This window comes from Solanum pennellii, chromosome 2 (genome assembly GCF_001406875.1).
Source record: "Solanum pennellii chromosome 2, SPENNV200".
Classification (NCBI taxonomy): domain Eukaryota; kingdom Viridiplantae; phylum Streptophyta; class Magnoliopsida; order Solanales; family Solanaceae; genus Solanum; species Solanum pennellii.
The window spans coordinates 28,383,392-28,410,661 of NC_028638.1; the positions used below are offsets into that span (position 1 = coordinate 28,383,392).

The 27,270-nt window shown below is 34.3% G+C and overlaps 1 protein-coding gene across 1 annotated transcript; it reads right to left on the reverse strand.

The window, feature by feature from the left end:
• Positions 1-5,179: 5,179 nt before the first annotated feature.
• LOC107009848 (protein LSD1-like) lies at positions 5,180-25,463 on the reverse strand. The gene is made up of 7 exons (XM_015209172.1): positions 25,452-25,463; positions 25,040-25,154; positions 17,693-17,803; positions 15,050-15,162; positions 5,503-5,583; positions 5,338-5,409; positions 5,180-5,218 (listed from the first exon to the last, which is right to left on the reverse strand). The coding sequence occupies exons 1-7, from the start codon at positions 25,461-25,463 to the stop codon at positions 5,180-5,182; spliced, it is 543 nt and encodes a 180-aa protein (XP_015064658.1).
• Between the last annotated feature and the right edge of the window lie 1,807 nt (positions 25,464-27,270).

Consider the following 27,270-nt stretch of genomic DNA (forward strand, 5'->3'; position numbering starts at 1 on the left):
GAATAAACTATTTGAGTCTATTTTAATAGTTTTACGACTTATAGGATTCTTATGTTTATGAAAATATATACAACACATATTTCATATCGCATGTTCAAACAAAACTTCATTTTCATCTCATGATTCCATATTATGATATCATATTATGAATCCATATCATGATTTCATATAGCATGATCAAACATGAGTATACAATGATATTATGTCCTATTTTTTACTTGAGACTCCTACCTTACTTATTAATTTACAAATATCACAGATTTATCAAATCTTACCAATACTAAATAGAAATCGAGACAACACAATTTCAAAAAATCTAATTTTAATATAGAAAATAAAATACTCAAAAATTGTAAGATACAAACTTTACCATGAACAACACTATACAAAATTAAAAGAAATTTATGTAAATACAGTATATTAAGAAAATATTTATCATTTATAGCAATAGCATTTTTTATCACTTAATTACTTTTAATACAGTGTTAATACATATTACAAGAAAAATTTATAAATCACATACTATTAAATTAATAATTTTTTTTATATAAAACACATATAATACAAATTTTATTAATGGATAATACATGTCACACATTTATGTACAATGTGTCAATTTTTTATCAAACATGCATAATATTTTAAAGGCTTAAGTCATCGTCGACCCCTTAATGTTGTCCGCATAATTCAATTAGACACCTTATCTAAGGCTTGTTCCAATTGAACAACTTCGATAGTTAAAATATATACCTATTGAGCATTTTCAGACAATCTACTAAAATTAGAGAGTGAGTGACGTACACTCGCGGATGATGTGACACAATAACAAATAAAAAAAAGACATGTGGTATTGGCCCATAAAACGAATTAAAAAAAATAAATTAGAAATAAAAATAAAATAAAAATAAGTTTTTTGCCCCCAAAAAAAAAAGGAAAAGAAGAAGAACCTTTCTTCCCCGTTTCTTCTTTGCTCACCCAACCACATTGCCTTCCTCCGTACACAAGGAGTTGCCGCTGGCTAAAATTACAAACAGTCCGATAATCATCGTAACTGCACCTTTTCTCTCAATTCATACGAGGATTTTTTCCAACCCCAGCCACTTTCCTTTTTCTAAAACTCATCAGAATTGCTATGCTATTTTTCCAAATCTCATTTTTTTTCTCCAAATAGATTCGTATATTTCTTTGATTTCTCTACATTGTAAGATCTTTAGAGTTTGAATTCTTTAACAATTTTAAGAAAATAACTTCAGATTTGTATTAGTCTTGCCGGAAAAATAAAGTTCCACCGAAATTATTTTTGATAAAATTTGATTATTACTTTTTGATGCAGTTCTCTTCTACAACTCCAAGATAATAACAGTGATATTGATAATGGCGGAATAATGCTAAGAAGAAAGAATTCAAGAGTATATGGGGAAAGGGTGTGGCGGGGGACGATAGCTTAGGAATTTGACTAGTAAAAATTCTAGGTAATATTAAATTGTCCAATAGGAGGAAGACGATTGCCATGAATTTAACTTGCAAATTCAAATTTTCTTTTAAACAAAAAATGAAGGAAAAAGTGGAATCAAAACAAAGTGTACAAGATCATAAGACTAAAGAAGACAAATGTTTTGAAGAAGAAGACTGCTAAAGGGGTATCAGGTCTGGGGGTGAGTTTTTTTTTAAAAAAATTAAGAAATTATTGTTGAACTAAATTATTATTAATTTTTGTTATCTATTCAATGTATCCAGGTTTTAAAAAATTACAAAATTAACTTTAAAAAAAATAAATTTGTGATGTAATCACGCGCTCAAGGACAGTGAATTATACTTACCTTGCCACATAATCATTTTGTGTATATGTTTTTGAACAATTTAATTGTTCAATTGGTACAAGTCGTAGTTGAGATGTTTAAGTGAATTATGCGGACAACTTTAAGGGGCCGTCTATGACTTAAGCCTATTTTAAAACAGTTACAATGCATGTATATCACATGCATAATTCACTTTTAATATATATTGAATATATATCATAATATTGTTATGTATTGCTATAAATAGTAATAAAAATAAGTGTCACTAAAACTAGCAATTAATTATTAAAAGGTACACATCCAAGTAATTTTCGAAAAAAGAATCCTAGTAATAAATAGTACTTGCTCAATATTTTTTTTTTCTAAAAATAATAATCTATAATCTATTATTGCTAAAAGAGAATGACACACCTCAAATTTGAGGGCGTAAGGTGCCTGCTGAGGAAGCCTGAAACAAAAACCATATCAAAAGAGGGTTTGAATCAAAGTAGAGGGAGAAAACGAATAGATAATCCATTCCAAACTATCTAAAATTGAGTAATTTTCCTAGGTAGTCACTCATGTTTGGGAAATTACTTAGGAATATCACTTATGTTTGTTTTAGGACTACAATATCACCCAACTTTGCCTATTTTCCTCAAAATATACTTGACACAAAAAATATATTATTTCCCTCCTACTAGAGTGCAATGTCACATTTTTTAATTTATTATTAATGTTTTTCTAATTTTTCTAAAGAACCGGAGGAACCCACATATTTTCTTGAAGAATCGAAGGAGCTCATAGTACAGTTCTTATTGTAATTTTTTACTGGGTATAATATGTGGGCAGAAAAGGATTCGGGTGGGGGAGCGTCTTCCTCCTCTCCCAAGCCTGATGAACGGGAAATGGCGCTAGATCTACCGAATAATCAAGTTGCACCGGTTTGTCTATGTTTTTGAAAAACGGAAAAAGGTCATATTTGCCCTTGTACTCTTAGAAAAGGGTTATATTTACCTTTCGTTATACTTTTTGGTATATTTGTCCCTACCATCCAACTTTGGGTTTATATTTACCCTTTGGGTTGTTAAGTGCCACATCACCCTTTTTTTTATCCTATGTGTCTTCTACATGGATATAATACTTTCTAATTTAATTATTATACCTCATCTCCAAAGAATTCAAAGGAATAAAGTGAAAAAATATTTTCCAATTATTTCCAAGAATTTGGCAATCCGAGATATTTAAACACAGTCTGCAGCTTCTCAATAACCAAGCGGCGACTTCACCATTTTTTGTACCATATAAACAACATCACTAAACAATTGATCTCCAAACCTACCTACTGCCGTTTACTCTTTATTCATCAAAAACTTAAAAAATTGGGAAAGAGATAAAAAATTTTGGGAAGCTTTTGGCGTGAGTCGTGGGGAAAGATAAATCTATCATATTTATGATATGAAAAATATTGACTACACCGCCAATGCCCATGGCTTCCAATTATTTCTCCTTTTCCATACAATTTCTTCCAGTTATTTTTTTTTCCAGAAAGAGTTATGAGATTTAGAGATTGTCATGCACTACTCTTATAAATTTAATTAGAGTGATAATAAATTTCTTATAGCCATTTTATTTTTGAGATCTTATACATATTTTTTTTTAAAGAGAAAATTTTTGTGGGAAATGGAAAGGAATGAGGGATTTGGGAAGCTTTTGGCATGACTGGGATGAATTTTGCCATCCAAGTGTTTAAACACAATTAGAAAATATTTTTTTACTTGGTTACTTTCAATTTTTTTGGGTGAGGTGTAAATAAAATTAGAGAAAATTATTTCCAAATAGGAGCCATGTAGAATAATAAAAGGGAGTGATGTGAAACTTAACAATCCAAAGGGTAAATATAAACCCAAAGTTGGATGGTAGGGGCAAATATAACCAAAAAGTATAACAAAGGGTAAATATAACCCTTTTCTAAGAGTACATGGGCAAATCTATCTATATATAATAGGAGAACTAAAAAATGTCACATGTCAGCACCACAAATATTCAAGAATTTTAATTTTTCAAAAAACATTTTAAATATGTTCTAAAAATACAATTAAAAAAAAACAGGAATTTTATTAGCTATTTTAAATAGAAAATAAAAGTTCTTTTGTTAAAAAAAATTGTAACGGCAAAAAATTGATGATTTTTAAATGCCTCTAAATTTCAATTTGAAAGGAAAAAAATGAAGTTGAACTATTTCTTAATATATAAAAACAGTAATGGCTATTACGGGAAAAAAAGAAAGATCTTTAAATGCTTCAAATTTCAATTTTTAAGGTTAAAAAATGAAAACTTAAAATTTAATTATTTTATGAAAAAAACTGTAATGTCTATTTATATTTATCACATTTTCAGTGATTTTAGCGAATGCTCCGACAAAATTGAATATAGAAATATCTATCTAAATAGGATAGAAAAAGTGCACCATAAAAAAGCTATAATTATTATTTAAAATTAATTAAAAAACTTATAGTAAAAAATAATAATTATCATTAAAAAATTAAAAAAAACTTATTTTAAAAAATAGTTAAAACAGTCCATTAGTAGTTAGTTGTAGAAATAGGATACTTTTTTTCATTCATTTTTAAAATTTATCTTTATATATCTAAAAAAAACATTTACAAAAACACAAATAGAAAACAGTATTTAAAAAGAAAACATATTGCAACTTAACGTTTAAATAGGTTTAAAGCATATCTTTTAATAATAAATAAATAAATAATGTGAAATGACATCCTAATAGGAGAGAGATAATGTATTTTTTGTTCAAGTATAATTTGAGGAAAATAGGTAAAGTTGAATGTTATTGTAGTCCTAAAACAAACATAAGTGATATTCTAAGTAATTTCCCGAACATGGGTGACTATCTATGGAAATTACTCTCTAAAGTTTTGGTAGATAGAGTTACACACATCTCCAAAGACATTTTATTTTCAAAAGCAGTCGTAAGAGCAGTTACGTCAAGATCACACCCACCAAGTTGATTAAATTTTATCGACATAAGGACAAATGGTACATATCAACATTATGTACTTGGATCAACGGGCGTATTCACACCACATAATCTAATTTGGCAACATGTACTAACTCCGAAAAATCAACATTACTAAAACCTAAATGTTCAATCACTTTTGACAATGTTACCACAAATGGTCAGACCTTTGGTACACTTCTGCAATCTAGAAATGCTTTAATACTACAGGACTAAATATTACCATATCTTTATAGCACCACATTTATACTCATCGATCCAATGGAAGCAAGCAAAAACCTTACTGCCTTCAGTAAAGACTTTAGGTGCATTTCATAGACATAGGTGTCTTAATCTTTCTGTTATTGCATCTCACAGATCATTCCTAAGTTGTTGTCGTCACACCAACAACAACATTGCTCACCTAGCAAATGTAAAATTGTGTGTCAGAAATACTTACCTCTAATAAAGCAGAAGAAAAAATGAATCATATGTGAACAGTAAAAGATAAATAAAAGAAACAGAGGTTGAAATTAAACTCACCAACTTGCCACTTTCATCTAAAGACATAGGGTTCTGAACAACCACAGTTTGATTTTGTGAATGGCCCGTAGCCTATAATAGATAAACAATATCTTAGAAGTGAATCCTCGTTGGTCAATCACAAGTTGCAAATGGATATTAAGGTGTAGCAGATTAAGAACTCACTGTTGAAGAAGTGGGTCCTGCAGAGGATGTAGCACCACTATTAGAGGTCTGCACAGGAACTGGGGTTCTTCCATCTACGGCCTGCATGGAGATACATAGACACATTAAAACTGAAAAATGAATCATCACAATAGAATGTGAAAGGTAATAGCCTGAGTGATGATTAGTAACTGAAACCAAATAGGTTGCTAACATAGATGAGCATAGCAAGGAGATTTAGATGAGTAATGCTTTACAAAAATAGTTTCCTGTGAGTCTGTGACATAACCTCTGAACTTATGCCAAGGGAAGTACGAAATCAATCAGCAGACGTATAATTTCTCTGGTTTTGCAGTAACTGGTATCAAAACCTCAAAATTATGGGTCTCAAAGAGCAAACAACAACAAAAACCCAGTATAGTCCCACAAGAAGGGGGTCTCAAACAGCAAATGTAATTCAATTTGCCTCTCCAACCATAACTCCGAGAAAGACCAAATTTTGACAAAGAAACCACTTATCACCTTTCTATATGTAGACTTTAACATGTGTCATAAAATGTCAACATGAGGTCTCTGGTTCAAATCCCAGATGAGGAGAAAAAACACTAGGTGATTTCACCCATCTGTCCAAGCCTCAGTAAAACATAATTACTCGATACTTGTGCTAGTGGGAGGTAACATGTTTCTAGTGGAATTGATTGTGGTGTACGCACGCTAGCCTGGGCACCAACTGAACTATACTTGGTTCTTTTAGGTAATATTTTATACCTTTCAACTGGTCCTCTTTTTCTTCAAGCAGGGTAAATGATAAATGAAAGACAGATAACCTGAGAAAGTTGGAACAATGTTGAAGTTTTGTAAGACCCTAATACAAAGGGAAATCTGGCCCATTATAAACAGATAGTTCGCACGGGAATATTGTTTCTTAAAGGATCAACTACCACAAGATGCTCCGTGATTAAAGATTGGTGACAATACATCATGATCTTTTCGAGTAGGCCTAAGAAGAAACCTACTTACCACAGACGAATTTTCTCCTTCCTTGGGGGAGGAAGAATTTTAATTTTTATATTGGAATGTCCTACTGGAAAAAGATTCTATATTGAAAAAAGATCACTATCGTATATTTTGAGATTTTCTGATAGATTTTTCACATTTATTTTCATATTCATCTTTTAGATAGATTATGCCTTAGATTTTTAAGGTTAGATTTTAGGGAAGTTATGTAATATGGCAAACATGTGATATGTTGTCACTATACACAACTATAATTTAAAAGAACTACAAATTCACAGCTATAGTTAGAACTCAATAGAAAATGTCTCTCCTCTATCCCGCGGCTAACTCCTCGCACTCTGCCCTCTCTCACTCACATCTCTCTTCCCCCTCTCCCCCTCTCTAGCCCACACAATGTTCCACATAATATGGCAAACATGTATGTGTCATCTGTCAATGGTTTTACGACAATTTATATCCTGCCAAATGTATTTGTTTTTTTTTTTGGATAAAGTTAAAGTTGTATTCTTTAGCATTAAGGTTATGTTGTCTACCTCCAAAAAGATACAAGCTAAAACCATAATTACATTGATCCTAGGAAATCTACCAACTGTTCTGCTACTTCTATACCCTCTTCTTTACACCAAAAAAACAACATGTTAATGTAAGTTTCTTTAACTTTCTGCATAGTGTTAGTAATATTCTCATGACACCTTAGATTTATCTCTCTCCAAATAGCCCACCAGACACAAGCTGGTACTATAGACCACCATTTTTTTGTGTCTTGCTCCCCTCCCTCCTCATCCAGCAGCTCAAAAGATCAGCAGTATGTTCTTGCATCACCCAAGGATCTTGAGAAATGCTGTATACCATGCGCCACACCTGAACAATGACCCTACAGTGTAAGAATAAGTGGTTGTTAGTTTTTTCCTTCTCATGACAAAGAAAACATCTGGAGATAATCTGGAAGCCTCTTTTTGTGGGTTTCTCCTGAGTGAGACTTGCCCTTCTGGTGATCAACCAGGTGAAGCATTTCACCTTGGTTGGGGTGTTTCCCTCCCATATTTGTTTCCATGGACCATGAATTCCCCCAGAGTGAGTCATGACCTCTCTCCTATACGGTTTACGTACAGAGAACTTGCCATCAGAGTCATGTTTCCATCTTATACCATCTGCTTCTGTAGTAAGGCCCGTGAATTCACCCAATTTGAGTAGCAGTTCAACAATTCTATCCACTTCCCAATCATTTAGATTTCTCCTGAAGGTGAGGTTCCATCCATGAGGGGACCAAATCTCAGAAATTTTAGCCTCAGGATCGGTGCAAAACGAGAAGAGATCGGGGAAAACCGAGTTTAGACACTCTTGTCCTTCCAAAAAAAAATACTTTGTTACCCTCTCCCACCTTGACCACTAAATTCTTCTTTGGACTATCCTATAAATTTTTGATTGATCTCCAAACTGATACGCCATACGTGCTATCCACTACATTAGATATCCACTCCTCGATCTGCCCATACTTGTTGAGAATTGCTCTTCTCCATAATGCCTCATATTCAACCACAAATCTCCAAAGCCATTTATAAAGTAGACTTTTGTTCTGGACCCTCAGATTTTTTATGCCAAGACCCCCTGCCTTCTTGCTAAATAATGTTTTTTGCCATTTAACTAAGCGTATTTTTTTCTTCTTTCTTCCCCGCTCATAGGAAATCACACCTCAATTTATCCAACCGCTCTTCTACCTTTGCTGGTAAAGGGAAGAGAGACATAACATATGTAGGCAACACATCTAGGACCGAATTGATCAGAGTGACTCTACCTCCCAGAGATAGATAGTTTGCCTTCCAATTAGCCAACCTCTTTTCTGTCTTCTCAATGATTCCATCCCAAATCACCAGCTCCTTATGATTATTCCCCAAAGGCATTCCCAGGTAAGTAGTTGGTAAGTTCTCTATCTTGCATTGCAAGATGCTTGCCAAAATCTGAATGTTTGCCACTTTCTTAACTTGGAAGATGCTGCTTTTTCCCCCCAGTTCATAGCCAGTCTGGAGACGACCTCAAAAATCACCAAAACAACTCTAATGTACTATTCTGTTCAGCGTTTGCATAGCAAAATATTAGTCTGTCATCTGCATATAAAAGGTGATTTATCTTCAAATTGACCCCTAACTGATTACCAATGTTGAAACCCTTTATCCAGTCCTTCTGATTGGTCACTTTAATCATACTGTTAAGACCCTCCCTAGCTAAAATAAAAAGGAAAGGGGAGAGAGGGTCTCCCTGTCGTAATCCTCTCTCAGAAGGAAAAATACCAGCAGGTTCTCCATTAACAAGTATGGAGAACCTGATAGTTTTGATACAAAATCCTATCCATTTAAGCCATTGTCTCCAAACCCCATCTGCCTCAGTATATTAAGTAAAAACTCTTGATTAACATGATCATATGCCTTTTCTATATCAAGCTTGCACATGATTCCTGGATCTCTTCTTTAATCCTTGAGTCTGCACACTCACTTGATATTAACGCGACATCCATAATTTGTCTTCCTTGAATGAAGCCATTTGGTGATTATTCACTAATTTGCTTATCACTTTCTTTAATCTCTCCGCCAACAGCTTGCCAAAAACCTTGTACACTCCACTAATGAGACTGATGGGTTTGAAATCCCCAAGTTCCAAAGCTCCTGTCTTTTATGGGATTGGAGCCACATAGGTAGCGTTGAGACTCTTCTCTATTTCATGTCTTTCATGAAATTGTCTCACTGCATTCGTGAAGTATATCTTCAGTATCTCCCAGAAGTTTTGGAAAAAACTCATCGGAAAGCCATCTGGTCCGGAGGCCTTATCATTAGCACATGCTTTTATGCAATTTAAAACTTCCTCTTCCTCAAATTGCCTCTGCAGCCATACATTTTCCTCTTGTGTAATGCTTTCCGCTCCCTAAACTTTAAATTCTGGCCTTCATAGTTCTGTTTCTCTGTAGTGATTTTGATTGTAACTGATTATGCTTCCTTTAATTTCTTCTGAATCTGTTACTGTAACCCTTCAACCATCAGCTTGTCAATGGTGTTGAATCTTTTATGAGTTGTAGCCATCCTGTGAAAATTCTTGGTATTTTTGTCTCCGTGTTTGAGCCAGTGTGTGAGATTTTGTAACCCTCAAATTGCCTCTCCCTCCAAGCTATTTCCTCGCTTTTTGTAAAATCTTCAAACTCCATTGAAAGGTGTACTTTCTGAAGTAACTCATCCTTTGATAGTAATCTCAACTCTTGAGTCTTTTCTAAAATTGACAACTGATTTAACATTTCCTCTTTTCTCTGATTCCAATTGTTCCTATTCTCCCGTTTCAATTCTTTTAGCTTCCCCTTTATCATCCTCAACTTGGTGGCTTGGACATAAGAGCCCGTACCCGTGATATTAAAACATGCCCACCAATCTTTAACTTTGTCTGCGAAACCCTTCACCATTAACCACCATTGTTCAAACTTGAAGTAAGACTTCTTCAAATTTAAATCTCCACAATCGAGCAAAATTGGATTGTGATCAGAACCTATTTTGGGAAGTATGCTCTATTTTATCCGTGTGAAGGTCTCATCCCACTGGAAGAGAATAAAAACCTATCAATTCTGGAAGCAGACATGTGATTGTCCCCCCCTTCTCCAAGTAAAAGACCCCCAAATAAAGGAGGGTCGATGAACTCCATCTCATTGATCCAATCAGAGAATTCAGTCATTGGCGAAGTAATTTTGTGCCCTTCTGATCTTTCATTTGGGTATCTTGTAGCATTAAAATCTCCACACGCTACCCAAGGCCTATTACACAGTTCTTTGATGTTGATGAATTCTTGCCAAAATTCTCTTCTAGTTATTGGATCACACGAGGCATACACACATGAAAGGAACCATGTGAATGCCTGATTAATGCCTTCAAACTTGCCGGTCACCATTTGGTCTGCAGCTATTACTAAATCTCCTCTCCACACCCGTTTATTCCACATCACTACGATGCCACCACTTCTGCCTATAACATCCAAATGAAACCCCCCCCCCCACCCATCTATTTTGCCATAATTGTTTGAAAACATTCACCTCTGATCCTCCGAATTTTGTCTCAAACCAAAACATAAATATCAGCCCCCCAATGTTGGAATAATCTCCTAACTATCCCCCTTTTTTCTTTTCCATTTACCCCCCTTACATTCTAAGAAAGGATTTTGACTTTCATTGGAATATTATGTTTGTTATTCTCCCCCTGTTTCTTGATTCCCCTTGTTTAAACTTAACATGAAATTCCAAATTTCTTATCTCTTTTGGGATTGTGTTCATTGCTTTGATTGGTGTTGTCTCCAACTTCTTCTGCCTCAAATCCCCCATCTTTTGATCAATTCTCAGAAATAGATCAAAAGTCGTCTTATCACATCCTTCAAAAGCAACCCTAAAAAGTTGACCGAGTTTGAGTACATTAGAATGTACCCAAAGTGAAGCTTTGTCTTTGACTTCTTGTTCTTAGAGACTATCATTAATTTAAAGAGGAAGAGGGTCTTCAAATACTGTAATTTGCTTATTAAAACAGTTGCCCTGATGAAGATTTATCTTATTAGTTTCTGTTGAAATAATTCCTGCCCCATCAGTGTAAAAAAATAACCATAGGCATGTTGTTTTCTTCATCCCCCAACACTACCGACCTAAGGCAGATTGCTGCATCATCTTTAGTAAAAGATGTTTCGTCTCTCACTCCGGTCCCCATCTCCATCTGTGATAAGTTCGAGCTCGAAAAAAAGTTATTCTCTGTCGAAAAGATGTTGTCAACAAAAGGTTCATTTTCTAACTGAATGTGGTCTTTCTTAGGCAATTGGGCTTCATGAGACCCACTGCCATTTATCCCGATTTGGTCCAACACTTCTAATACAATTCCTGGGCCCACATTTTTTATTATTTCCCTCACTTGTTTTTCATTCAGACCTGCGTGTTCCTCTTCCCCTTTCTTTTACCAAACTAACTGTGTATCATTACTCAAAATGTTTTGCTCGGCCTCCCTTGGGATACAAGTCATCAAAGAGTTTTATTGTGTGAACTCCCTTCCAGAAACAAGTTGTGTTGCACCTTCTAATTGCTCGACCTGCATTAGATTCGAATTCCGTCTGAATCTCGCCGGAGCTTCACACCATACTGGCAAAGAAAAATTGAATTCTTCATCACTCACTTCTACATATGCCGGAATTTCCTTCAGAGATCCTTTTACTCGAATACGGGCCCATCTCAAGTGATTCTTGAGTTGGGTTTCTTCTTCTGCTTCAATCCATCCGCCGCACTGCTCCCCTATCCCCTTCATCACATCAGTCCAAAGATGTAACAGTAGTCCCGAAATTCGTACCTAAAACCAATCAAATTGTTGTTGGGCTTGAATACCTCATGTCGTCGGTGACCACCACTCAAGTTCTAGTAGATGGTTGCTCCTACTCCATCTCTCTGCTAGAACATTTTCAGCATCCCTTCTCGACTGAAATTCGAAAAGGAATTGGATCCCATTCAAGTAAAATACTTGTATGTTGTGAATACCTCTCCATGTGTTTTGCGCCCATTTCCTAACATCGTTGCGAGAAGGTATCTCATCACAATCAAGGAAGCTGCCAACTAGACTTCTCCTCAAAGGATCCTTATCTCCATTTGTGCTGCTCTTTGGAGCTAATTGAAGTTCATTAGGGGGTCATCTGCTTTTTTTGAAGAGCTTCCTTATAACTTCCTTTTCCTTTTTGTCCATTTCTGATTATCTCCCTTGCATTTAGAGTTTCTCTCTGTGAAATTTCAGCCTTAGTAATAAAGACCTCCATTTTCTTAGAGAGATCAGACCAGCCAACATTAAATGAAATTTCAGGGAGAATAATTATAGATCTCAGTTCTCCTTTAAAAGTAATAACAAACATAAATCTACCATATTTATTGTACTTCAAAGAGCAATAAATAAGAGTAGTTAAATCTCTGCATCTCCTAGTTTTGAAGGACTTTCCTTTGATTTCTAAAGCTACATTAAATTTTGTGAAATTAGCTCTTAGGCCTAACTCACACCCCAAAAGCTAGCTCAAAGAGAGGAGGATTGCCCAAGCCTTATAAGGAGTTTACCCATCTCATTAACAACCGATGTGAGACTTTTGTCATTATTTAACACCCCACTTCACGCCCAGTGCTTAGCATCTGGTGCGTGGGCAATTTTGATTTTGGGGCCCCCCAACACGGGTGAGATGAGCCCTGCTCTGATACCATGTGAAATTAGATCTTAAGCCTAACTCACACCCCAAAAGCTAGCTGAAAGGGAGGAGGATTGCCCAAGCTTTATAAGGAGTTCACCCATCTTATTAACTTGTGAAATTAGGTCTTAGGCCTAACTCACACTCCAAAAGCTAGCTCATTAACTTGTGAAATTATCTCTTAGGCCTAACTCATACCCTAAAAGCTAGCTCAAAGGGAGGAGGATTGCCCAAGTCTTATAAGGAGTCCACCCATCTCATTAACCATCGATATGAGACTTTTGTCATTTTTTAACACCCCACCTCACGCCTAGTGCTTAGCATATGGTGGCATAGACAATTTTGATTTTGGGGGCTCCAACATCGGGTGAGACGGGCGCTGCTCTGATACCATGTGAAATTAGGCCTTAGGCCTAACTCACACCCAAAATCTAGCTTAAAGGGAGGAGGATTGCCCAAGCCTCATAAGGAGTTCACCTATCTCATTAACCATCGATGTGGACTTTTATCATTCTTTAACACCCCACCTCATGCTCAGTTCTTAGCATTTGGTGCGTGGACAATTTTGATTTTGGGGGCCCCCAACATTGAGTGAGACGGACCCTGCTCTGATACCATGTGAAATTAGGTCTTAGGCCTAACTCACACCCCTAAAGCTAGCTGAAAGGGAGAAGGATTGTCCAAGCCTTATAACGAGTCCACCCATATCATTAACCACCGATGTGGAAATTTTGTCATTCTTTAACAAATCTTCTGCATAACCACTGTGGAGCTACTCTACTCAACTCCATTCTTTTCACATACCGTCCAACACTCTCCACTCATTCAAACCTAGATTCTGAAGCTAGCGTAGTATCAGTTAAGTCATAAGACTTACCCCCTAATTTGAAAAAGATTTTGTTATCCATCTTTGTCCAGAAATTCGAAGAAAAGAAAAGAAAGTGCTTTAAACTAAAGCGGAGCGGGAGGTGAAAGCCCTTTTGGCCTGGATCGAAGTAAGAAAAAGAAAAAGATCTGATCTTTTGTCGACTCACGCGCCGGCGCGTGTCGCGCGTGAAGTCGATATCTGAGAAGAAGTGGTGGCGCGTGCAGGCGCGTCGGAGACTTTCTGGTGATGGGTCTTTTTGGGCTTGAGTCTTTAGAGGCTTTGGTGGAAGGAGATTTTCAGAAAAGAAAGAGGGAGGGAGGGAGGATTCGAGTGATCAGAAGGATTGCCTGAGGGGTTAAAGGTTGTGAGTTGATTTAAAAATTACATTGGGTTTTGTCCTGCGAATTGTATTTGTTAATACACATACACTTGATAGAATTATATTCGATAATATAAATCAATTGTATTCGTGTACTTGATACAATGAATAGAACATGTATTCCCCCCCTCCTCTCCCAATCTCGCTGGCCTCTGTCCTCCTTCTAACATGTAGCTAAATACAATAAGTTTTTTATACAATTATATTCATTGATACAAATCAAGTGTATCAATTGTACTCGTGATACGACCTGATACAACGAATACAACATGTATTCAACCTCTTTCTCGCCTCTCCCCTACCTCTTCAAAATCTCGCTCGCCTCTCTCCCCCTTCTATATGTAGCTTTTTTCCTATGATCGTGGTGTCCGAGCTAGCTTTCGTGCACCTTACTAATTTCATAGGATACTTATCACCTCTCACAACAACATGTACCAGGTAACTCTGTCCACCAAGGCTAGGACAGATGGGAAGAATCACCTAGTGTTTTTTTTGTCCCCACTGATTATTGAACCCAAGATATCAGAGTTCTCAACCACTTCATGGACTACTAGGCCACACCCTTGGGTGAAATTTTCTTGCATCAAGCAAGATCGAACAAACCTTAAAGCAAATATGAGCTCTCTAATGAAGGGTAATTAAACAAACTATAGTTATAGATTTCTAAATAAGCCCAAACTATTGTCATTTTGGAAGTTCCTATACCCCTTAATATTATCACTTGTCTAATTTAATTTGTTCTTTTTTTTTGTTAGAGTCTTAAAGATAAAATTTAAATTGTCTAAAGAGTTTTGACTTGTTCCCAGCTTTTCATATGTAAATATGACTATTATTATTTCAAAGACACTTCAAAAACTCGTGAAAGTTTGATTAGGGAATAAATTGTATCTTATTCTCTTTCCACTTCCTCATTTTTTCCTTCTGTTTCCCTCTGCCCCTATTTCTATCTCATTTCTCTATTTCTCTCTGTTCTCTTTCTTATTTTCTCTCTTTTCTCACTCAGGCATACAAAAACATACATACAGAAACATTAAAGCATCAAAAAACCATTCACCAAAGAATTGAAAAAAAGAACTGAGTCTCACATTGACATGTGCGATATAGTGGCATATGGCACATTTAACTGATGGAGCTCCACATGGATACATCAGCATAGTACGACTGTTTCCACAGTTGACATGAGCAAAATGATTAGGACTTGAAGATCAAGAGAAAATTACATCTGTTCCAGATTTGCATAAAACCAAAACTAAGAGAAATTAAGAAAATGAAGATACAGACACGAAATCTCAAGCAGAAATGACTACTAATTTAGCTCGCTAAATCTTGTTACTGTAATAAATGATAAGAATTGTAAATTTTAAGTGCTAGTCACATATGAATTCAATAAAAAGCACTACTTACAAATTACATTTTTATAACAATTTTTCATATACAATGTAACATTGGAACATCTATTCATTGATTACACACACACGAACACATATTTAAAAACACAAAAGACAGAACATATAGTAACACTCATTTCCTAAACATATAGCAGTATGTTGTCTAGATTACTTGTACCATATTATGTACATGAAACTTGTCCCAGTTCCTAAACATATAGCAGTATTTTATCTAGATTACTTTTACCATATTATGTACATTAAACTTTTGTTTTTTCAGTACTTCTTTATACTATTATTTTCGGGAAGACATGTAACTCTTACAGATCTTCATTTCCTATTATTTTTAACCTTTTTATGTAAAGAGAAAATATGTAGACCAACAATGTTATATGGAAGTGATGTTGGGCAGCTTAAGTCCAACACATCTACAAAATGTGCGTCATAAAAATGTGGAGGCTAAGATGGAGGTTCGGTCAAACAAGACTGGACAAGATAAAAAATGACCAGATTAAAGAAAAAATTTCTAGTAGGTACATCAATAAATAAAATAACAGGTCTCTTTAAATGGTTTGGTCATGTTTTATGTCGACTACCAGATGCACAAAACAATAGTAAGTGAAGGCGTTAAATGCGACGAGGTAGGCCTAAAATCACTGGTAAGAAAGTTGTCTCAAAGGATCTACAATCTCTTGGAAATTGGGGATCCTACAAACTAAGTGAAAGATAGGGCACAATTAAAGAAAATATTTATAGGCGATACCTATTTGTTGGAATATATGTTTGGTCATGTTAGCACTTTTACTTTATGTCCTATGTTTTTCCAGGGATTGTTCAGCCTTTCAGATATTCATACGTCACTAGAAAATATAATGGACTATAACTTTTTACTTTATTTTCATTATTATTTTATTTTGGATAATATTGGGTTACAATGAGTTCATATGTAGTGACAATTCATATAGCCGACCTCAACTTGTTTAGGAATGAAGTAAAATTACTGTTGTTGTAAAGAGAAAATATGCAAATATCCACAAATAAAAGCAACAATACAAGAAGGGGAACTGGACAATGAAAGGAGTTAGGTGGTACAATCTTTGAAAGTCTGCTTGTTGGAAAATGCGTGTAAAGATTTGGTAGAGACAAGTACAACATATAAAACTTGTAGTAACAGTTAATTGAGGAGAAGATGAAGGACTGAACGTCAAGTAAAATAACCCTACACATGAATGTAAGAAAGTATATCCGAGGACACTAAGAAGTGTATTTAATTTGCTCCCATTGTATGTGTTTATCTTTGTCAGCATCAAATATAAGTTTATATTATGTAGTGCACCCAGTTAACTAGTTTCCAATAAACTAACTATTTAACATATGAAATAAATTTTAGATCATGTAGTATACCCACTTAACTAGTTGTCAATAAACTAATATACTTAGGATCTTTGGTTCTTTTACTAGAAAAAATAACTCATTTTATTCACATACTAATTATATGGAGAGTATAATCTATCCATTGTTTATTCGGTCAATAATGACAAAGTGACTGTTATGGGGTGAACAATAATGAAGGGATTGTTAGGCAGTGAATGATAATGTAGTAATTCTTATATGTTGAACAATAATACATGGAATGCTATGTAGGGAGAATATATTTTTAGTGCATGTTTGTCTTTAAGTAATTTTACTCTCGTATTGCTAATACATATTCTTTTTCCATATTCTATCCTATGTAAAACATATTTTTTTTCTACATTCTATCCTGTGTAAAATAAGCAAAGATTCCTGTATAACTTGACGCAGATATTATTTAATATTGTAAACTAAATGTAGCATTAGTTGTGTAAATTATAGGGCCAACCAAACGTTGCATTAGTTATGTTGGGATTATTTTCTTAATTCCTCCAACCAAAAACCATACTATTTTTATTGAGATTTTATGCTGAGATATTTTACCTAATCCCTTAAACCAAACAACACTGAAGATATGAAAATAGATGTTGTAAAAGAAAAAACAAATGGTGGAAAAAATGAAGACAGGAAAGGAAAATAAGAAGAAATGGAATACCATCCCTATTATATCCAACTGACATAATGAAGATAGTACACAGATGTTTCGAAGGGACTTCCACTCCAATTTAGAAACGGAAGACTTCAACACATGCAGTTTTTATCTTTCTTTTCTTTTTTCTCATGAAAGGGAAGCTAATACCTTTTTGCTGTACTTCGCAAGTATGCTTTGGATACTAAATGCACAAAATTACTTACCTCATAAAAAAGAACTATCAATTAGACTATGATTTCTTAATTTCTAAAGAAAAGAAGTCCCAATATTTGTACCTGGCACAAGGTTCACTATATGACAGCAGGCGCATCTCACGCTAGTTGCCCCACGTGGATGCATCAATAAGGTGCGACAACATCCACATATCAGTTGAGCCATTTCCATTCCTGCATAGAGGGAAGAATTTAAGCAACATAACAAGAATGGATAAGTTGAAGGCATACATAGTGCAGAGAATAGCAGTAAGCTGTGTCATTTGGGACAGTTGGCATTAGATGATAAAAGTTCCTCACAGTGATAATCAAATCAGTTTTTTCTCCTTTCAGGATTCTTTTGGGGAAGGGATGCTATAATTTTTCAGAAGTGGAGATAGTGCTCATAAGACAATGGTTGGTTGGGGAGAATTTTCTCCTGTTCCAGCCAACAGGGATGGCTTGAGTGTTTGAGATATATGAACAACAACCTATATAGTCATGCTCTCCAAATTCTAGCTACAATAATTGATGTGAGTCTATCTCCAACCTTAGAAAGCAAGATCATCTGGAAGATGTGCTTGTAGGTTATAGGCTTATAACATGGCGCCTGACTGATCAAATCGAGGTGCCCTCAAACTAGAACAGATGTCACAGCCATAAAATTTGGAAAAGCTCTCACTCAACTTTATTAAAGGGTAGTACTTGTCAATAATAAGTGTTGAAAAAAGATATCTAATAAAGAAAAAGTTAAGTGACCACATTCTTCTCAAGATTGGTTTTAAAATACGTACAATAAAATTATCTTCCTTTCTTGCTTCACTTCACGTCATTTCTCTCAAGAAAGAAATTCTTTAACTACTCCCCAAATATCCAAATTGAGCCAAGAGAAAACATGTTCCTTCATAAAATTAATGGAAAGAACATAATGGAAAATGCAGTTGCTAGACCAACAAAGGAAGGCTATAATAAGGGGAAAACAAATTATTTCAACTTCCCCTCAAATCTTATAGAGTTCCCATTTGTTCTTCTCACTAACTAAGTTCCTAAACAAATCACCAAGCAATTGAAACTGACCTTTACCAGATCAAACCCATGGTTAAATTTGCCTTGCCAACCAAAACCAAATCAAACCCCAGGTTTAATAATTATCAATGTTCATCATTTAAAAAATATGCACCGATGGTATTCAACTTGTCAACAGTTAGAACTTAGAAGCTAGTAAAACTGCCACCTTTCAACCCCACCTGCGTCATTTGTAGTTTCTATTTAATGGATGGTAACCACAAAAGTAAGATACGGTAATACATTGTAATGTGTTATGGACTTCATGTTGTTTGCTTGTACTATTAAATGGTGGATGTTGGTCTCTTGTTGATTTTATGGCTTGATTAGGGGTGACAATTTCAGTCCATATAAGTAAAATGAAATCATTTTGCCATATTAAATTAAATGGATCAGTCATATTTTCTTTACTTTTCTTAAATGGGTTCATATGGTCTTCAACCAATTTAAGCTCATACAAATATGGACAAAATGGGTTAACAATGAGAATCCATATCCAGCCCATATAAGTGAAATGAAACTATTTTACCCATATTAAATTAAATGAATCACTCATATTTTCTTTCCTTTTCTTAAATGGGTTAATATGGTCTTCAACCTATTAAGCTCATATAAATATGAACAAAATGGGTTAACATGAGAATCCATATCCAGCCCATATAAGTGAAATGAAATAAACTTTTTTTTTCGAAAAATAGAAAAATTTAGGGGTCGATTGGTGGAAGGTCCGTCGGGGGGTGCCCGAAGGGAGGGGGTAATTTTTTTTTTTTGTAAAACAGATTTTTTTTTGTTTTTGGAGAATTTAGGGGTAGGTTGGGGGGGGGGTTGCTCGGGATGGCTATAAATTTTTTTTTGAAAAACACTTTATTTTGTTTTTGGAAAACAAAAAAAATTAGGCGTCGGTTGGCGGAAAGATCCATATTTGTCCATATTATATTTGGATGGATTGTAATCTAAACCATTTTTTATCAATCCATATTCAACTCATCCAAATCCGATTCAATCCAACCATTTTCCACCACCAGGCTTGATTATGATTTGATAATTGATAGTGTTTGGGTGGTATGACGTCAATTTCCTACTACATTTTTTTTCTACTTCAGATTATAAATTAGTTTTCTGATCTTCTAAATGTTAAGTCTTTTCCTCTGTAAATTCTACAGTTTTTAAAAGATAATTTACTCTCTTTTTTCTTTGGGGGGCACCCAAAGCTGCTTTTGATGCAAGTCATAAGGAGTGCTCAACTGGAGTCAAGCTCTAGGGTCATTTCATTCTCATAACAGAATTACTGCAGCACATGACCAGACAAGTTGCCTTTGCCTCGCTGACAAAAGAGAGTATTATTTAAGTCGACACAGGATAGAGGGCCCGGTCATACTCCAAAGCACTTGATCTGTGGACCGATATTGGACCAGGAGATTCTCAGTGATTAAAAAAATATTGTTTGAATTCTCACAGAACACTAAAACCTAACTGTATAAATTCTATTCAATCAAGCCAATAAGGTTTAATTGGCACAAAATGTTGTCCCTTCTTCATTGTAAAGTCGTGTGTTTCTGACATATAATCCAGGTTAATTACAACCGCAATGTTGTGTTTAAAATATATTTGAAGTGTTAACAAAGCTACAAAGTGATACTAGAATTCTGGAATATAAATCTCATATGTAGCAACGCTTGATTTTTTTGTTGTTGATAAATTGAGAAGTGGTATCATGAATGAAATAGAACCAGGAAACTATAGTGAAGGGAGAAGTAGAGACTATCCTAGCCACAAGCTCACCAACATTTTAACAGTCTTGGCAACATAGCTCACCAGGCGAGAAGGATTGCTAGTGTCAAGGAAAGGCCTACCTGTTAGCTTGCTTAGCTAGGAGAGAAAGAATCCAAGGAGAGCCTCGCCTTTCCCATGTCAGGTGAGGAGAAATTTTGAGAAAGAAAATTCAGGAGCCAAAATACTGACAACCAGTAGTGAGAGGCTAATGTTGGGATAGCAAGAAGCTAAACTTAGCTAAAAGTTGGATTCTTGCAATGAGAGGAAGTGACCAGAAGCTGGCCTTAGCCAAAGAAAAGGGTCTTTCCAGGTGGGACTTCAGCAAGGGAGAAGATTGAGAATTCATTATGGAAACTCATTTATTGAAACTTTGACAGCTTTTTGAAGAGGAAGGATTTCACCATCAATGCTACTTCAAGGTACGTCATTAATAGTCATTTATGATAGATATTGTCTATTTATTACATGCAACCCTCCCATGGGTTAAAATTCACCAAAAACTCAAAGTCCATCAAGAACTTGAATATTTTTAGTGTTTCTTCAAGACATAATGTCTTGCTTTTTTTAATTCCAATGTGATAAAAATAACATATAATGAAGGTATTTAGAAGTTGGAAACACCATTTGAATTGTGGATTAAGTGAACTCAAGAAACAGGTATTCTTGAAAAGATAATATATCCAGTGGAGAAAAAAATAAATAGTAAATTTGGGCTAGGGAATGAATTAAGTATTTCATTAACCCCAATGACTAGGAAACATCATATGGTAGATCATTTAAATATGAATTAACAGAATAATAGATGAAGGAATATATGAAACCTAAACGGGTATTTTATTTATTCCGTTGGTTGGATATTAGTTGAAATTGGAATCGCTCTATGTAGATTAAATTGTGGTGGATGCTTGGACGTCTTTTGGGTTTTATTAAAGAGCGTAGACAAGGTAAGTTAAGATGTACCTCTTTTTAAAGGCATTTTATTAAAAATGCATGACTTCCAAAATCATGAAAAACGTTTGACCGGTTAGTATGAGTTCATAGGCACAAGCCAGGCATACTTACCATGCTTTGAATGACTTAAGCTAAACTTATATGTTATGGACATTTTATAACTTATGCTGGCTAGACCTAATCTTAAAATTGAAAATAACAATTATGACATGTTTCTACATGATATGTGATTTCCTTATGAACATGTTTATGTTAAAGACTCATGCTTGCACGTTTTACTTGATTTCAAATATGAGATTTATTTTCAAGTTCAAAAATCTAAATTGAAATTTTATATAACAACTAGTCTTAAATGACTCATAAGCTAAACATGCCAAAATTTGAATGTTTACAGGACCAAAAGATGATTAAATGATCTAACTTTAGAAACTGAGAGGGTATTAATTCTTTGGGGTGGAAACATTAATCTAGAAACTAATCATGCTATTCATGCCATTTTTAACGGCGGCTGCTCACATTATTCCATAAGGAGGTATTTTTTTGTGCTTGCACTTATCATTGAAACAACGCGAAATTATGGTGAGACAGTCTTGCGACCGGATGTGGTTCGTCCGTCATGATGTCCACATCGCATATATGCTATGACTGCCCAGTTGAGGAAATATTATGTTTAGTTATACTAAAAGTTTATTATTACAATTTCCAAATGTTTATTGCTTTCCATAAATGGATCATTATGAAATGCTTTAAGATATTCTACTACTAGGTAAATTTCCCCCGCTTCGCACGGTGGTGAACTACGTCAATAATCTACTTCTGAACATTTGATAATACAAGTGTTTTTGAGAGAGTACAACCCCATGATAAATTGTCAAGAATATTTTATCCAAAGAAGAAATGAAATGTTTTTTTTTTAAATCTTAAAACGAAAAAGATTTGATTCTAAGTCTCTATGAATTTTGTTATTAATTCTTTATTTTACTGTAGTTGTTCATCACTAAATTCTTTAGAAAATATATGTAATTGTTTCATTGTCTATATTTGTATTTTAAAAAGTGGTACAACTATTTCATTCATCAATCGCAAGAGTTTTTCTCCTATTCAAGGTATCTACATACAAAATCATAATATTATACATCTGATATAGTTAGTTGTGTACTTGATAAGTTAATTAAAATTTATAAAAACACATCTCTTGAAGTTCAATGAAATAAGTATGTCGCTCAAATAATTTAGATTAAATATGTCCTGGCAAATCCCTTATTCAAAATCATAACCAGTCGATGGCACTACTTTGATAGTCAAAGACATATTTTGTTGTTTATGTACTTATAAGGAGATTATTATTTCTTTATATTTGATTAATATCATCCTACTTTGAGGGGTAATTCATGGACTCCAAACCCAAAATTTGAACCCCAAACGTTTGATTAAGGTTGAGTACAATACTTACCATCCCACTACATTCCTTTATTTTTTGGATGTCACTAAGATTGAATTCTTCGATAAGATAGATATTTGAATAAATAATTCTCCAAGGTAGTGTGGACCACCATGACTTTTGAACACTCAAAGTCGCTTCTTGGACATCCCATGGATTTTTTAGCCACTGAAAACTCTATAAAGTTCAAAGTCATGTATTTTACAAGATTAAGAAGTCTAATATACATGACACAAATCGTTTAATGATTATATCAAACTCTTGATTAACATTTCTTTACTTCAACATAATGATCAAAAGCATAAACATAAAAACAAAGTTTAAAAACATGTACTCAAAAATAAAATTTAATTATAAATTAATGACCGTAAAAAACATATGAGGATATTTAATAATAAAATGAAACATCAAGGAAAACATCGAGCCACTGAATTCACATTGCTCCCTTAAGAAAATTATTTCATTCTAGTGCTCGAGGTTGAACGATTCTATTCACCAGTGTGTTGATAGAAAATCAATTGTGTTAGTGAGTCAGGAGCAAAGTACATGAATATTTAATTGTGCAGAAGAAAAAGAAGAAGTTAGAATTTTCGTTGTTTTAAAATGAGAGGAAATCCTTCTATTTATAGACAACAAAGGGTAGTGTGAATAAATATTTATTGTGCCTTATCGAAAAGGTCACAACTCTTTGGAAAAGTCACAATCTTTCATAAAAGTCACAATCTTTCATAAAAATTACAACTCTTCATAAAAGTCGCAACTCTTCATTAAAGTTGCAACTCTTCATAAAAGTCGTAACTCTTAGTAAAAGTTGCAACTATTCATAGAAGTCAAAACTTTTTTTGAAAGTCGCAACTTTTCATGAAAAAAAGACTAATTTTGGAAATAAATAAGTTAAAAGAGAATCTTGGCATGTCGTGACGCCACATAGGCGGGCTTAGGGTTCTCTTTTATATAAATATATGATATGATTAATGCATTACAATGTTTTAAAGTATCGTTTCAACCTTATCAGTTGGAGTCAAAAATATCTAGATGGTACAAGGTACAATTTACCTAGCTCCCATGGGCATTATTGTTTTTGTAGTATGTTGCGAATACTGTGACATTCAGAGCTGACAGTACAAGCTAGGTCTCATCTCTTTAGTTTTTCTATTTTGATGAGTCTACCTCAATCATCTGAGGGAGCTAGTTTAGATCCTTATTCTTTTGTTGAGCAGTGACATGTCTTATGTCAAATGCTCATGTATATTCATAAAGGTTCCATGATACTTTCTGTGAGAGTTACATATATATACAAAGGGATTCATTATTTTGCTTCCTCATGTTCATGATGATGATTCAGTTTTATGTTATGTTTTGGCTATGTATCCTATCTTTGGTTTCCGCTATGATGAGGTTATTAAGCCATAAGTTTTAGTCATACATTTTCCCAATGTTGGTGTTATAGTTATGTAACTGCATGCTCATTGAAATAGGTAGACAAGTCTACGTGGTATTCTTAGAGCAAGTTAACGGGTGCATGCCATACTCCTCCTTCTTGGAGCATTATATTTACATTAAAACCCTGAGATGGGTCTCAGCTTGAAGGTGGTACAGATTGCAAATCCGTTGAAGTTTTCCTACCTAAGTTCAAATTCTTAAACTTCCACTTTCTTAATGTAGAACTCAAAGAAGAGAACTAAGTGTTTAACTAAGGGGCAAACCCCATTCTATAGCTTATGCATTTCTCTTTGTGTTTGAACATCTTCCTTGCTAACAAATCTCTTCGCTTAACATGTCAAATTTCTTGCTTTCTGTTTAGTATTTTATGAAATAGGTTAGCTCTCAAAACAGCATTAGCTTGAACTCCAAAAACGCTGTTTTCTTTTTCCCTGGGTGAGTGAGGGGGAAAGACACGAGGGGATTCCACCCCCAACTTCATCCACGAGCAATCGTGTATGTCAGCTCGTATGATATTTTCTAGCCATGTTTCTATAGAGAAGTTAATCAAATTCCAAAGATTAACTTATAGTTTTGAGATATTACTCTTTGTTATTTTTTTCCCTTTTCATCATTGGCTAGCACCAACTATCACCACCAAATGAAACAGAAATTGAATAGTACAAAAAAAAAAGGCACAGAATCAGCCCAAGTATCAAATAAACTGTATCGAGTACTTTTATCATAAATCATCGATAACAGAGAGAAAGGACAGATACCAGGAGGTGGGACAGGGGTGAGGTTATTGCACACTACACAACAGACATTAGTAGCTCCCCTGGGATAAAGAAGAATTGTCCTACACCCACTGCACACCAAATACTCATACCAATCCTACAGTATCAAACAAATGCTTAACTCTCAAGCTCCCAAATTACACAAATCAAACAAAATTCATGAGCTGAACTGATCACAATAAGTAACTTTCATATAATTTACATCAATTTATGCCTAAAATATCAAGCATTATCCTCACATTCAATCACCAATCCTTCAATACTTAAGGGTTCCAAAAATAAAAGAAATTCCAACCCATAAATTCATAAATACTCAGATTCTCAAACACCAAGAAAATAACCAAATTTCATCAACCAAAAAAGTCGATTAAGCTTATCTATCCATCAAATTTACCCTAATTTCCATAACCATAATTTGGATTCCACCACCTTAACAAGAAATTGATTTTCAAACATCGAAACACATTAAAACCCAGAAATTGAAGAAAAGCAATTTTTACTAGTGTAGGTAGGATGAAACAAATTGGGTGATATACAATAGAATTGGCATTCCGACTACTCTGGAAAATGGGATAGGATTACAATGGAAATACAATGGCAATTTATAGATTTTCAGAATTTGGATTCGGTAATCTTATCGGAATTTCTCCTTTGTGTTTTTATCTTATAACATCTTCTTCTCCATTAAATAAATATTATTCAAAGGATGTGTTATTGACTTTTTATGGGTTTTCAATTGGGAACTTTTTTTCTTTTCCCAAAATCCATTTGGGTCGCCCCGTTTGTTTCATGGTTTAAATGATTCACCTCTCTATATTGGTCTCTATTTTATTGTTTTTTCTCTATATTTAGAGAGTAAAATAAAGAATGAACTCTTCAACTATCCTTTCATACTACACATTTGCATCTGTTTTCTGATATAGCTCCTAGCACGAGCTACCCGTTGATTTTAGATTTTTCTAGGTCAACATTGTTGGATCGTGTTGAGCTCTTAGCGTATAGAGTTTTACTATATTTTTTCCTTTTTGTATTGTATATGTATTTTATATTTTGATTGGACGAGATCAATGCATATGGTCAATGAAACCAGGTCCGAGGTTTTGGTTCTTATGTATAGTTTTGTCTTTTCGGATCACATTGGGGCCTTTCTACATATTTTGTATCTTATATACATATCTATGCTATAAGCCCACCTTTTCTTATTGATACTTCCCCGTAGTTTTATCTTTTAGTGTTTTATCACTTGTACTAATTGACTTTTTGCTTACCTACTGGGAGTTTATGGTAGACGCTATCATAGGTTGATTTCGGGTTGTGATCATTTAGCTACAATATGGGGTTAACATTTGGCTTAGTGACTATTTTGAGAATCTTAATGTGGGTTGTATCCAGTCGGACCATTATTATTGCTTCAAGGTTCAAACTTTTCACTATCGAATTATTGTGCTGTACAAATATGCAGGCTTTGGGTTCATTGTTGGAGATGATTCCATCTTAAGCTAGATGCACAAATTAGTGATTAACACTTTGAGATACTTGAATTTGAATATTTGAGCTTAAAAGCTCCACTAAAGGAGCTTGAAGATCAAAACAAAGTTTTTCAATTAAAATTTATTGTTGAAAAAAATATGTACTCAAAAGATCGATGACTAGAGTGTTGTAACTCCGAGTTGGATTTGTTATTATCACTACATATTAGAGGTTTTCTTTGGTTGAATCATTTTGAAAAGAAAATCTCGATCATCAATGTTGAACTTCTGAAAAAGATATTTAATGGACTAAATATGTTATTCACAGTCTAGCATTGTTTTAACTTATGAGCGATTGTTGTTTAAAGTTAAAATCAAGTCCAACTACTAATTGACTGTACCAAGAAGATCGACATGCTATAACAAAGACATATTATTCACCTAATTTTTCTTTAATCATTGGGTGTTGTTTGAAGATTATGGATTTTAGTTCTTGTGAGTTTAATTAGTTTCATGGATCTAGTTAAAGAGGCGATCACGTAAATCAAATGATTTTAAGTAAAATCAGGCAATTAAAGTTGATTTGGGGAAATCTATCCAATTAAGAGGTATTTTTTAAATGAAAATCTTGATCATCGTCTGTGAAATCATTAGAAAACAAATTTGATGGATTGGATAGTTTATTCACGATCCAATACTATTTTAACTCGTTGGAGATTGTTGTTTAAAGCTTAGATAAAGTTT

Coding starts and splice junctions, on each gene's coding strand:
- LOC107009848 (XM_015209172.1), bottom strand. Junction 17,804..25,039: donor CACCCCTGTCCCACCTCCTG/GTATCTGTCCTT, acceptor CCCTCTATGCAG/GAATGGAAATGGCTCAACTG. Junction 5,219..5,337: donor TAGATGAAAGTGGCAAGTTG/GTGAGTTTAATT, acceptor TACATTTGCTAG/GTGAGCAATGTTGTTGTTGG.